Here is a 15,000-nt window from a genome sequence, read left to right as displayed (position 1 = left end):
TTTTCAGAGTTTTAGTGTCAGTACTGCATTAAACTGCTATATATGATGTTGAATATAATGTATAATAATGCAGTGGGGGAATATTTGTGGCTCCTGATAATGCCAAATGTCTGATGTTACCAGTAAAAAGTGGCCAAATATATCTAGTCAGTGACAGAGTGCAAGCATATAAAACATTTATATGTAAGTAAAAAATAAAATAAAAAGTAACCTTTGATCATATGTCTTGGAGTATCGCAATAACATCGTATCGTAAAGTTCAGTATCGTGAAATGTATCGAATCGTGACATGAGGGAATCGCTACACCCCGATTATACATCATTCATGAAACTTTTTTTTCTGAAACTTTTCAGTTGGACGTTCGTTTAACGTTTTTTAAATGTAACAACATGTTTCGGAACGTTCAGAGAACATTCAAAAGTAACGTTCCCATGTTTGAAGAATGATACAATGGAATGTTCCCTTAACGTTCACATAATCAACCGTTTTTAAAACATTTAAAAAACTGCATGTTTTGAAAGTTCAGAGAACATTCAGAAATAGCGTTTTAATATCTTAATGGGAACGTTAACAAAACGTTCTTAGCTGTGACTGAGGATTTTGTCAGCAGTGAACTCAACAAACACAGGCTCACACACGGCCGGAGGTCAGGACACGCACGAGCTGAAACTGAAGAACTGCAGTGTTGTGTTCAGTCAGACTCAAGACCGTCGGGAATCAGAGACTCACTCCAGCGCTCCTGAACTAGTGTTGGACTGGAGAACTACATCACTGCAGAAGTGTGTGTGTCTGTTTCTCATCACTGTATACGGTGACCAGGGGCGCTGCTAAGGATTTTGGGCCCCATGAAAAGAATCTTGACAGGGCCCCCAACACAGCTGAGACTTTTTTCATATTAATTTACATAAAATCATGGTTTATGGTATTTTGACTATCATTCTCATATATTTAAGTCAATCAGACAATTGAACTCCATCCCATGTCCACACCCGTAATTTGTCCTCTGTAATACTGCACTACTTCAGTACTGTATAATGTATATACTGTGCATAGCTGTACATGTGTCATATAGTGTATTCACATATATTTATATTTGTATGTATGTGAGGCAAAGCCGTGCACCCGCTGCACCCTGCTCTATCGAAACGTGCTAACTTGTCGAAAAATGCTACCGTAGAGACCTGGGGCCTCATGTACAAAGCGTGTGTATGCACAGAAAAGTGCCGTAGGCTACGATCATTGTCACGGGCGGTCCACTAACAATTTAGGCCTACTTACAAACCCACCTTTTCTTGTGAAATATTGGGTAACATGTCGACCCTTTGCCTCTTTCCAGGGTTTCCCCAGGTTTGATCACCCCAAATTTAAGACTTTTTTAAGACCTTTTTAAGACCACTTTAATGAAAATTAAGACCTACATCGCAATAGTATTCATAATGTCAAAATAAAACCAACGTAATGTCACTTGAAGCCATTATAGCCTACTATTCCTGCCAAACTTCCATGGTTACAGTTAGTGTTACTACAGTAAATCCATGGTGAATGTTGCAGATCTGTGAAAGCTGGATAGTTCATTTCATTCATGGCACAATGTTTCTCCTGGTTTCCACGTCAGCGCTGTTTGATCCGTTAATAACGGAGAAATGTGAATGTTTCTCACTAGATCTCACAGCGATGTTATTACTTCTGTGGCGAGTTCAAAAGATTTATTTACTGCAAGGGCGTAACTTTGGGTCTACCATTGGGGGGGTTAAACTCGCTGCATATTTATTAATTTATTTATTGAATAATTTTCTTGTGTAAAAGGTAATTTGCCGTTCCTGTTTTAGAAATACATTGTGATACTTTTACTGATTTAGGCTACTTAACGTAAATGCAGTTGTTCACTTGACTATTTATGCCATAATGACACAGTGTTTAAGCACTAGCCAGCAGTGGCAGCTTCCAATTAATTGATTTTGTGTGTGTTCAATATCTTATAAAAAAAAAACTAAAAAAAAAAAAACTTAAAGATTAATCAATTGCATCACTGTATTGGCACCTACATGCAGCAAATGTATTATGCACAATTCAACTCTCAATATTACAATATAGGGTGGCACACTGGAGTGCAGCTTGCACCTTTATTCTGAACAGATTTCACATATTGGTGGGCATCACCAAAACTCACCATCCACTAACAAAATCTTTAAGTTTATCTGTTAAAATGTATTTTATTAACATCACATTTTAAAAACTTAACATCAAATAACAGCATTAAAAACTTTCAAAGAGAGAAAATGAAAGTGCAATTATATTATCACTTTGCATGAAATAAGACTCAAAAGTAGATAAAAAAAATTGTGTTTGCATTTAGCCTCTGATAACATCAAATTCAGAAACTGGGAAAGTGTGGACTAGTTGTGCTTTGATTCATTTTGTCACTTTGCAAACTGCAAAAAGAACAAAAAAATTATAAAAAAATAAAAATAATGATAATAATCTCAAATTGAGCCGGAGGTGGTAAATTCCTAATAATTTACGTATTTTTGTTTTTAGGTATTTTAAGATAACTTACCTAAAATACGTTGCGCATACAACTAACGCGATCGTTATAAAGGTGTTTAAACAACAAAACACATCCACTTGCACATATTTGACAATCGGAATATCAGATATATCCTGCTATAGCTAACAAATTTGTGAAATTTTGAATAAAAAGAAATAAAAGCAGATCATCAGTCATTCATTCAGCGCTATTGTGGCTGCGGTGTGACAAGCAATGAATGACGCGTCTCCATGGGAACCATAAAGTGATAGCCTAGCCAAAGAGTATAGAAGTAACAAGAGGCGAAACTCAATAGAACGTTCCATTGCAACAAACTCCCCCATGCGCAGAGCTGCAGCTCCGCCATCTTGGACTGAACGCAACACAGCTGTCATAGGATTGAACGATACCGGTTCAAATTCAAAAGCGGTTAAACTAACTAAAAAGTAGTTTCTAGTTTTTAATATCTCTAGAGCAGACATCCCATGTCTCCCGGAAGATCCGGGAGTCTCCCGCATATTGATAGCGGCTCCCTGATGCCCGCAAATTAGCTTAAATCTACCGGAATCTAGAGCGAGCGAGCAAGCAAGAGCGCGCAGCTCCAAACCGTGTAACGTTAGAGCACACGGCAGAAAGGGTGAGGAAGCGAGATATCAACATATCAACCTAAAATATGGAACACAACTTGTTCAGATTTTTTGCTTTCATTTTCTTCTAGTTCTAGAGTAAAATATATTTTGTAATATATATATATATATTGTATAAAATATAAATAATAATATTTTTAAATTTGTACATTTTAATAAACTCAAACTTATATAACGTTAACTTTTTTCTCTTTCACTTTAATCATTTATTTCACTTAAACAATCTGACAAATTAAAACAAGACCAACCATAGGTCTAAATTCCAAAGCATTCTTGAATTAACGTTACAACCATTTAAGTTTGGATAGTGATTTTCCAAACTTAAAAAAAAAGGTGACAGTTAAAGGGTTAATTTAGTGATAACAATGAATTAATAAAGCGGTCATTTGCCAGGTTAGGTGTTCATATATCTCAGTCTGAAAGTATGCGATTTAAAAAGCCCATTTCGAGTCTTGACAATTTCGACCAAATACATAACATTAGCAAACTGTTAGCAGCTTATGCGGTTATGGGGTAGCTTACATTAACGTTACAGCACCTGTTGACGTTAGCTCACTTTAAAGTTAATAAAACCTTTTCTACTTTACCTCTCTGGATCTTTGGTGAATCTATGAAATGCTAGTTGATTGGTTGTACACTGGTAGTTGTTGCAGTTGATGGCAGAACACTGTTTTCTTTGTTTCCAATTATTTCCAGACATAATGTTAATGCTGTACAGTAGTTGTGCTAACGGTAAAGCCGTTGGTTCAGTCCAAAATGGCGGCCGCGCTGCCGAAGCGCCACCTAGTGGCTGTTGTCAAAACTGCAACGGAGTTTCGCCTCTTGTTACTTCTATACTCTTTGGCCTAGCTACTACTTTTAAACTTACGTGTAAAAAGGTTCAGCAAGGCTTACATTTAAATGTGTCTTTGTTTTGTTTTGAGTGTATGGTCAATAAATAAAGGAATTAAAAAGATGGGCACAAAACCTGTTTGTCGCGCCCCATTTGTCATGTCTCTATTCCCCCCCAGCAGTGGGCCGCGCACGCGCCCGCGCCTCACACTTTGAGAAACGCACCTCCGTTTGGTCAGGATTTTTCCTCTTTTTGGCTGGTGTCGACCATAGACTGTAAAAAATGGTGTCGACCAACAATGAAAAATCGTTGTCTGGCTGCCTTTCAGTGTCCTTTTTCATCTTTCCATCCGTTAGCATGCACCGTCAGCTTTCTCCAACCATTCATCCCAGCGACTGCGCAATATAGTGAACAAACTTGGTAGAGAAAGCGGGTTGGGTAATACCAAGTAGTCGGCGGTGCGGTGGGCGGGAAGTACATTACAGATTATTTAAAATATGATACTATCTTTCTTGCTGGCAAATGAAATAAAGAAAACGAACAAAAGTATTCATTCGGAATATTTCATATTTATTTTAATGTGGGGGGGGGGGGGTTATATTAGCTGGATCAGATTTTTGGGGGGGTCATAACCCCCGTAACCCCCGTGCAAATTACGCGCATGATTTACTGGATCTCTTATTAGCGCTGTGTAACAGTGTCGCTTGATCAAGATCGCTCGCGCTGCACTGGTCCAAACTGATAAGCGGTCCTTCAACCACACAATAACGAGTAGCCCAGTTTCGTTCCGCTTACATTACGTTTGCACATTTGATGTTGGACAATGTTGTGGTCGCGCCGGCGTCTCTTACATTATGAGCGTGCTTGCCACGCGCAACGCGCCTACATTTGAAATAATGAAATTTTGGTCGGCAGGAAAAATGGTCCAACGAACCGTTCGGTTTGAAAATGCGCACACCGAAACGAACGACACTTCCCCATGATGTCTATCCTCTCAACTGATTGATTAGAATGTTGATCCATTGCCGCCGGCGCAAAAACCCAAACTATTGTTTGTGCATACTAGAAATTAGACGTTCTCTGACGTTACACTAAACCCTGTTGAATTTTCACGTTGTTGTTGTTTTTCCCCCATTTCACCTTGCGTTTGCAGCCAGGTTGACTTTGAATAAATAGGCTAGTATAATTAAATTTAAGACCTTCATTTAAAAATTAAGACTTGGACAACGGAATTTAAGACTTTTTAAGGCCTTAATTTAGGAACATGACATTTAAGACCTTAAGACTTTTAAGACCCCGCGGCTACCCTGCTTTCACTTCTCTTATTTTTTTCTCTTTCTGTTTTTGACTTCCAGATTTTTGAGGCATTTTCACTTCCTCTTCCGTCAAGTTGATATTCTGCCGGCGCTATAAGTGAAGTCAAGCTGTTTGTGTTGCCTGGATACAATTTGGGCGGACTGAACCATTTATGATAATCGAGAGGGGGAGAGGGGCCCACGGACGTTTGTGTTTCCTAAACAAATACATTTTTTTGACACCAGGAAACAGCAAATAGAATAATTTAAAGTTAATAATTTTTACTATCAAATATTTTTTTTTAGCACCACAATTTTATTGGGGGCTTCTCTGGGCCCCCTCTTAGTCATGGGCCCCGAGAATCGTCATCGTTTACCCCCCCTTTACAGCGCCCCAGACGGTGACAGGCTGGTTTTAGTGGCTCACTGAGTGTTTTTAAGCTTGACATGAGCACATGGTGTTGTGTGTGTGTTTTAACTTTTCAGCTGGAAGAATTTAAGTCACATGCAAAAAAATAAATAAATAAATCACAGTTCTCTGACTGAAGCCGTCTCCTTCACACTCATGCAGTGAAACACACACTGCACATTCACACACACTCAGTGTTTGGCAAACGCTCATGGAATCGCTTTCACGTCAAACGAGCAGGAACGAGCTCATCTGCACACACACACACACACACACCGGACCGTGACTCACCTGACTGCGATATTTCTTGGCGTACTTGTAGACTTCTGTTAAGGCTAGGTTGGTGTTGAACTCATTCCTGTATTTCTGCGGCAAAAATCATTCAGAAATTCTTTGTCAGTAAAAATACTATTAACATATAACATTCCTCAAGTGTATAATGCAGCTGACATGCATGGAGTACTGCAATAACGGCATTGTGTGCTTAAGATCACGATTTACTGCTAGCGAAATCGAAGAACGAACTAGTGTGACGTCATTCAGAACTAATTCAAGCCAAAATTAAGTTTGAAAAAACTTGTCAACGTGATCTTTCTGGGAAAGTTGGTCTGGCTCTGTGTCTCTGAGGCTCCGCCCCCTCTGAGGTGTAACGGTGGGTGTGTATCTGAGGCTCCGCCCCCTCTGAGGTGTAACAGTGGGTGTGTCTCCGAGGCTCCGCCCCCTCTGAGGTGTAACATTGGGTGTGTCTCTGAGGCCCCACCCCCTCTGAGGTGTAACAGTGGGTGTGTCTCCGAGGCTCCGCCCCCTCTAAGGTGTAACAGTGGGTGTGTCTCTGAGGCCCCGCCCCCTCTGAGGTGTAACAGTGGGTGTGTCTCTGAGGCTCTGCCCCCTCTGAGGTGTAAGAGTGGGTGTGTCTCTGAGGTTCCGCCCCCTCTGAGGTGTAACAGTGGGTGTGTCTCTGAGGCTCCGCCCCCTCTGAGGTGTAACAGTGGGTGTGTCTCCGAGGCTCCGCCCCCTCTGAGGTGTAACAGTGGGTGTGTCTCTGAGGCTCCGCCCCCTCTGAGGTGTAACAGTGGGTGTGTCTCCGAGGCTCTGCCCCTCTGAGGTGTAACAGTGGGTGTGTCTCTGAGGCTCCGCCCCCTCTGAGGTGTAACAGTGGGTGTGTCTCCGAGGCTCTGCCCCTCTGAGGTGTAACAGTGGGTGTGTCTCTGAGGCTCCGCCCCCTCTGAGGTGTAACAGTGGGTGTGTCTCTGAGGCTCTGCCCCCTCTGAGGTGTAACAGTGGGTGTGTCTCTGAGGCTCCGCCCCCTCTGAGGTGTAACAGTGGGTGTGTCTCTGAGGCTCTGCCCCCTCTGAGGTGTAACAGTGGGTGTGTCTCTGAGGTGCTAATGTAAGAGTGGGTGTGTCTCTGAGGTTCCGCCCCCTCTGAGGTGTAACAGTGGGTGTGTCTCTGAGGCACCGCCCCCTCTGAGGTGTAACAGTGGGTGTGTCTCTGAGGCTCCGCCCCCTCTGAGGTGTAACAGTGGGTGTGTCTCTGAGGCTCCGCCCCCTCTGAGGTGTAACAGTGGGTGTGTCTCTGAGGCCCCGCCCCCTCTGAGGTATAAGGGTGTCACCCGCACTCACCCGCGACTCCTCGGCCAGGTGCGCGTTCATCTCCTGCTCGCTCAGCGGCGCCATCTCCTGGATCTGCCGGTAGTAGCTCTGCACTCTCTTCTTGTACTCCGGGATCTCTTTGGCATACAGAAGCTTATTGGTGGGAGAATCCTGGAATACACACAGCAGCTGATCAGAGATCTGTTACACTAATTCCTGTGTGTGTGTATGTGTGTGTGTGTGTGTGTGTGTGTGTGTGTGTGTGAGTGAGTGAGTTTGTGTGTGTGAGTTTGTGTGTGTGTGTGTGATCTCACTTTGCCCAGCTGCAGGTCAGATAGTGAGCAGGCGTCGATGAAAGCCTGAGCGATGACAGATAGACACGCGTCCATGTGATCCGTCTTATCGATGTCGAACACAAACTGAGGATTCTTCAGGATATTCACCCAGAAGCGCAGAGGCAAACTGAACACACACACACACACACACACACACACACACACACACACACACACACACACACACACACACACACAGAAAACATCAGATTCATCTGCTCATCTTCTCCAGTGTTATACAGGATTAATAACTGCTGCTTGTGTCAGTGTTGTTTGTGTTAACAAGTGCATGTCTGTGAACAAACCCATGTTTATATTTCTGATTTATTGTCAAGTTGTTTGCAGACAGACAACATACAACATAGGCATTATGGCAGTATGCAAATATCTTTTCTAGTGACAGAACTGTAACGCAGTGTGATTCGAATTACAGACGACTTGTTCTCAGTCGACTCTTTCTTTTGGGAGACAATAACTTTACAACTTTCTAGAACGCTTACATTCATAAACAGCTTTATTACACAGTGCATAAAAGGGAATATATTTGAAAAACCATAATAGTATCAGCTTAAATCATTGCGTTTTGAAGTTTATTATTCACATTAAGCCATATTTTTCTGTCCCCAAATTTAAGACCTCTTGAAGTGATAATTAGGACTTTTCTTATTCAAATACCCGGATGAGCCTCAATATACAGCACTGATATTGACGAATAACTGACCTCAGACCATCGTGACGGACCAATCAGAATCAACCATCTCTTGACCAATCAGAATCAAGCTTTTCAGAGAGAGTGTAATAACAATACCTGTTAGTCTTCCAGATGTGTAACGTGTCTGGATCGGTTATGCCGCGCTTGTCTGCCTGTTCCTCCAGAAAGTCGAAGAAGTATTTGATAGCAAACGGTGGATTCTCCAGAGGAATGCTGAGGATGGCTTGGAAGAGATCATCCAGGAACTTCTGCAGTGTTCCCTGACACACACACACACACATATTCACACACTTATTAGTCTTCATATATGGCACTCTCTGATGGGACTGAGTTTCACCTGAGGTCTACAGTCCGCATCGCTCTGCTACTGTCCCTTTAAAACATACTGTATGTTAGAGCTCATGGTTGTGACATCATAAACATCGGTGGTTATCATGTGTTTTTGAAGGACACGACTGGACACCTTCATGTAAACTTTCAACACCATCATCCCTCGCTTCTGTCTGTTTCTTATGGAAGGTTGCAGTGTTTATAATAAATGATTATCATTTATTGTGTTAATGATCTTGAATCAGAATAACTTCCTCTTTAGCATCTCTTCTGTTCTCTGATGACGAGGGCGGGGCAACCTGTCACTCACATGAGATCAGCCAATAGCAAACCACAACCATCCAATCATCCAATCAATTCCCCACGGATACAATCAAGCCCCGCCCACATTTGTTCTTGTTCCTGAAGCGTTTCACTGGGATATACGGCATAATAGAGGAGAAGGTACCAGCGCAATTTCAGTTTTACAGTGACTTTAACTCTTTCCCCACCAGCGTTTTTTTTTTTAAATTTGAGCCAAAAAAAAATTCATGGCCCCCAAAATTGTGGCCCCCAGTTGTATAAATATCTGAACATGCAATATATGAAAAAAGTTTTATTCTAGCTTCATGCATTCTTTTTTTATCAACACTTGAATGTGGGTAAGTTTCATTAAAAAAAGCAACATTTTGAGCAAAATGCTGAGACGTGTTTGTCAAAGTCTTCATCCAGAAGGGATTCAGAGCGATGATTAAAACACAGATGGAGTCGATCGGGTTCATCAACACTCTCAAAGCTTCAGTCGTTAACTCCTCATGGTTCAACATTTCATTCAGCAACATTAGACAGTTTTGATTTATATGCTGTTTAATGTTGATGATCACGTTATTTTACAGTGGCATATGATTACATATGATATCGCTTGTTTCTGCTTCTCCTTCTCCTGTGTTTTGATCAGCAGATTCAGTACTCGTTCAGTGGATGTGTAATAGCGCCCCCTACCGTATAACAGTGAAAACACTGTCCATCAATGGCGGGGAAAGAGTTAAGTTTGACTGAATTAGCCTGAACAAACTTATTTTCATTTACCTTTATTATCAGTGTCTTGTTATATTCTGAAGCATCTGAAGCTTGTTTATGTCAGCACACTTTGCAATATAAAGTGTATTTACAGTCTTTGGAATGGTCCGTGTGGACAGAGAGGAGGCTCTCAAACCTTTAAGAGGTCAGTAGTGTGTTTTGCACTGATGGAACAGTTTCATCATAGGCTGCTGTGGTTGTGTGTGTGTGTGTGTGAGTTTATCCACTACCTTAGTGGAGAGCAGGCGTGTGAGGTAGATCTCCGGCAACACTTTCTTCCTCTGACTGTGTCTGTGAGTCTTTCTGTTCTCGCCCAGATCATCATGTGGAAGAACCTGCCGTCATTTAAACCATGAGGTCAGAGCATGGAATGCAAGGAATGCTTCAGTACACATAAAAAAACAGAAAAATGCTCAAATCTTTTTTATTTTGTAATGTCTACCGGCCCTATCATACACCCGGTGCAAGCGAGTGTGTTTGCTAGTTTCAGCCTGACGCAGTTTTCATTTTCACGTCCTGCGCCGCGCTGTTTAAAGCTGCTCTAAGTGATGTTGGGTGACGTCACTTCTTGATGACGTTAAAAGTATTGTCAAACAAAACGGAGGCTGCTGATGATGAGGATTAACTAAACACAGGTGATACAAATTAACTAAATGACAGTAACCATGGATACGAAGGAGTGGCGGGAAAAGAACAAAGGAAGACATGTGACTACTGAAAATACAAACACTGACACGTGACAAGGACCCAGCAGAACAACTCATTTTCTCCTTATAGAGCTATAAGCCCATCTAGTGGCAAGAGTCATGAAATATATTATATTATTTATTTGTTCCACCAGAGGTTGTCAAAGTAAGATATTTTGAACCGAATTAAAAGGGTTATGCATAAAATTGTGAGTTATTTTGTATTTAATTTGAAAGAATGTGCTTAAATTATTATTTATTGATTATTTATTGATCAATCTAGTAATTTAACGGTAAATAAAATAAAATAGAACAAAAAATATTGCATTAAACAAAAAGTTTGCATTAAAACTATTATTATTAAATATTACTTTCTGGACAAAAAGAAAAAGAAGTATAATTTAAGGGCTTCGGGTCATTTTGACCCGCGAGGGAAGGATGACTCTTAACGAACGCTCTATTAATGTTACTGGGAGAACGTTTGTTCATAACTTTGAGAGAACGTTCCCTGTTAACTGAGGATTTTACTGGGAAGTATACTTGTGTTCTGGCAGCGGCTGTAAATTTGATGGTAAATTTGTCCTATTTTTAAAATTCCAGCACTGCTTTAGGCCAATTATTAACAACTTATGCCGATGATTTTGGCACAATCGTTTGACGTAGCATGTCATGATGATTGCTAAACAACACTGGGCAACGTTTAGTCGGACATGTTTCTTGTCCACGACACGACAACGATTTAAGAGTCGAAACCACATGATCTGTCACAGTGACTACTCAAGGATGAATAAAGTTTCATTAGTTGTAAATCTTTGATCTGGCTGATTTTGGTTTTAAGGGTCTGAGCACTCGCCACTGATCACACATCTCACTCTTACTGCGACAGAAACTACACTCAGACTGAGAGAGTGTGTGTGTGTAATTGCATCAGTTGAGATGTAGATACATAATTCAGCAGCTCTTTACACCAGATGGGCAAATATACCAGTAGCACCTCAATGCAGTACACAAGATCCGAGGGGAGGAGTCGGATCTTATATAAGGGGTGGGGATTGGTAGGTTTAGGGGTGGGTTTAGGGATCAGGGGGTGGAGATTGGTAGGTTTAGGTATGTAAGGTGGGAGGAGTTGGATTTTATCCGACTCCTCCCCCCGGATTTTATGCTCTGCAGTGAGGACCATCTCAAATATACAGCTAACCCTGGCATGAGGAACAACAGTCTAGAGAGAGTTGGCTGTGTTGTTGAGTTTATGAGAGCTTATACGTTATAACTGATTCTCATTACTGTGGAAAGTTCTGACCCCGTCCGAGAACTGCACTTCCGAACATGATATAATCTGTTAAACAATAGTTTGAGCAATCGAGACGACTGATAAAGTATAACACTTCTTGATTATGAGTATGAGCAGAAGAGATTTAGAGACATCCAGCTCACTCACCAGATGAACGTACTTCTCTGTGTCCAGATCTTTAACTGTGAATCAACAGAAACACGTGAGTTCATATCTGAGCTGTGTGTGTGTGTGTGTGTGTGTGTGTGTGTGTGTGTGTGTGAGTATTGTGCACATGTAATGGCCCCGATACACTGCTGTGACGCCATATCGAATATAACAAGGACAAAACGAAGTTCATTTGGATTTAATTTATGGAGTTTGATACTTTCTGGAAAAGATCCACCTCTTTCCTCCCATTGGTCGGTGTGGTGATGATGTAATAGGTGGGTGTGGCTCTGAGGCTCCGCCTTCTTTGAGGTGTTGCGAGTGAAAACATGAACACACCGAGAGACTCTTTACAGTAGAAACTCAAGCTGTCATTACTGTAAAGCTGTATATTGTATAAAGTGCTGTATAAAAAACCTGACGTGACATTTTCTCATTTCTGTAGTGTGTTTATTCTGTCACTGAGAGGAAAGTGCAGCACTTATTGGCATATTTCTCTACAGTGGATGCCATCATGATGTTCACTAACAGTACATCAGTGCGAGTGTATCGGGCCTTCAGGTGTGTGAGGTGTGTGTGAGGTGTGTGTAAGGTGTGTGAGGTGTGTGTGAGGTGTGTGAGGTGTGTGTAAGGTGTGTGAGATGTGTGAGGTGTGTGTAAGGTGTGTGAGGTGTGTGTGAGGTGTGTTTGAGGTGTGTGTGAGGTGTGTTTGAGGTGTGTGTGAGGTGTGTGTCTGTACCTCTGCCCAGTGTGTTCTCTCTCGTGTCCTTCATGCTCATGGCCAGTGACGCCCCATCGGGGATCTGCAACACACAGGTCAGAGGTCATCAGAGGGATTCAGAGTGTGACACTACACTCCTGATGATCACATGATCAGATTACACCAAATATGTAAAAAAGAAACAGAGAAGGGGAAACATCTAATCCTGTGGAAAATGTTTTCATATGTTTGCATATACACTAGTGGTTCTCAACGGGGGCGTTCACGAGTTTAAATATATAAACTCGCAATTTGTGCAATTTTTGTTCATTTACTTTTATTCATTTCAAGCATTTAGTAATTTATTTGTAATAAACACTTTAAGTGGGCTATTTAAAAAGTGTTAGGACTATGTTTATGTATATAGGCACTAGGCAGGTTTTTTGTGTTCATTTCTATTGCATTACGATTGAAACAGCATCAGTAATGTCAAAGATATGATGTGCAGTTCGGGTGTGTGTGTGTATGCTGTTCTCACCGATACGCTTGTTGTGATTCGCGGAGTTTTGACGACTTGTATTTTGACGACTTGATATTATTTCTTATTCAAAAGAATCACACAGCGGAGGAATGGAAAGCTGACAAGCCATTAAAAAGTATTGACTTAAGAAACACAGATTTTTTCAAATATTTTCGATAAATCATGTTCCCATTCACTCCAGTGACGAATTTTAAGATTAATTAAACTAAATTCTATTTATAAGGTAAAACTTTAGCATTTTTAGGCATGAACTAATTCCAATCCCTAATGCCAAAATGTTTTCTTTGTTCACCGAGTAATTCACTGCTCAGGCATTATTAACTCACTAGACGGTACGGAGAAAATGACAATTTAATGGATAGTTTAAATATATTCTGTAACCACAGTTTGGTAATGTATTCATTCCGCCGTCACATCCGAGCGCGAAACGCTGCTTGGGTACTTTCACAAATTAAAAATAATTAATAATACAATATTAATTTAATTGTTCATTTGTGTTTAATCTTGTTAGATTTTTTTTTTACTGATTATGAACACAAATTAATCAAGACAAACCAAATTAATTGTAATTGTATTAATTATACCATTGATGAAAACAAGCTGATACCAAGGTGTTTTAGGCCTATAATTCTAACATAATTTTTCATGAAAAATCATATTTATTTATTTTTCGAAAGTAAGGTTAATGTAAGCAGCTTCTTGCAAGACTCTCCTAAATGCGTAATAAAACCTATAAGTGCAAACATTACTGCTTTAATGACCGTTGTTTTACAATATATGGCTATTACTGTCATGGGATTAATATTATAACTATTATTATGTAGTAGTGTAATGTAGACACAACTAAAAGAGGTTTGAGGTTTTCTTTGTTTAATTTGCACACTGAATATGGGTTGGAGCTTTTAATTTTGAACTCAAAGTGCACCAGATTAATTTAACATTAAAATGCACAAAATTTTCTTACAGGGGAGGGCATACCCTCGAACCCCCCTAGAACGCCCCGGGATAGGGGCGCTGGCCCAAAGAAGGTTGAGAACCACTGATATACACTCTTAGAACACACACACACACACACACACACACCTGATAGTGGGAAACGGTATTGAGTTTTTTCCTGCCGTCCTCCATGACAGACGTGTCATCCAGATCCTGCAGGATTCTGGTTCTGGATCCCTCGGGGAAACCACTCTACCCAGCGCCAGAGAGAGAGAGAGAGAGAGAGAGAGAGAGAGAGAGAGAGAGAGAGAGAGGAGAGAGAGAGAGAGAGAGAGAGAGAGAGAGAGAGAGAGAGAGAGAGAGAGAGAGAGAGAGAGAGAGAGAGAGAGAGAGAGAGAGAGAGAGAGAGAGAGAGAGAGAGAGAGAGAGAGAGAGAGAGAGAGAGAGAGAGAGAGAGAGAGGGGGAGAGAGAGAGAGAGAGAGAGAGAGAGAGAGAGAGAGAGAGAGAGAGAGAGAGAGAGAGAGAGAGAGAGAGAGAGAGAGAGAGAGAGAGAGAGAGGAGAGAGAGAGAGAGAGAGAGAGAGAGAGAGAGAGAGAGAGAGAGAGAGAGAGAGAAGAGAGAGAGAGAGAGAGAGAGAGAGAGAGAGAGAGGAGAGAGAGAGAGAGGGAGAGAGAGAGAGAGAGAGAGAGAGAGAGAGAGAGAGAGAGAGAGAGAGAGAGAGAGAGAGAGAGAGAGAGAGAGAGGGAGAGAGAGAGAGAGGAGAGAGAGAGAGAGAGAGAGAGAGAGAGAGAGAGAGAGAGGAGAGAGAGAGAGAGAGAGAGAGAGAGAGAGAGAGAGAGAGGAGAGAGAGGAGAGAGAGAGAGAGAGAGAGAAGAGAGAGAGAGAGAGGAGAGAGAGAGAGAGAGATGAGAGAGGAGAGAGAGAGAGGAGAGAGAGAGAGAGAGAGAGAGAGAGAGAGA

At 41.4% G+C, this 15,000-nt stretch overlaps 1 protein-coding gene across 1 annotated transcript in view; it reads right to left on the bottom strand.

Moving 5' to 3' along the window:
• The window catches only part of plxnd1 (plexin D1), a 95,992-nt gene that overhangs the window by 934 nt on the left and 80,058 nt on the right, over positions 1 to 15,000 (bottom strand). The window contains 9 exon segments of the mRNA XM_081350070.1: positions 6,003 to 6,077; positions 7,334 to 7,474; positions 7,618 to 7,765; positions 8,447 to 8,610; positions 9,970 to 10,074; positions 11,864 to 11,898; positions 12,603 to 12,666; positions 14,188 to 14,262; positions 14,264 to 14,292. Coding sequence (XP_081206196.1) covers positions 6,003 to 6,077; positions 7,334 to 7,474; positions 7,618 to 7,765; positions 8,447 to 8,610; positions 9,970 to 10,074; positions 11,864 to 11,898; positions 12,603 to 12,666; positions 14,188 to 14,262; positions 14,264 to 14,292 — 836 coding nt within the window.

Source organism: Scardinius erythrophthalmus, assembly GCF_964197995.2.
Source record: "Scardinius erythrophthalmus genome assembly, chromosome: 20".
Taxonomy (NCBI): Eukaryota; Metazoa; Chordata; class Actinopteri; order Cypriniformes; family Leuciscidae; genus Scardinius; species Scardinius erythrophthalmus.
This window is presented reverse-complemented; position numbering and strand designations above follow the sequence as displayed.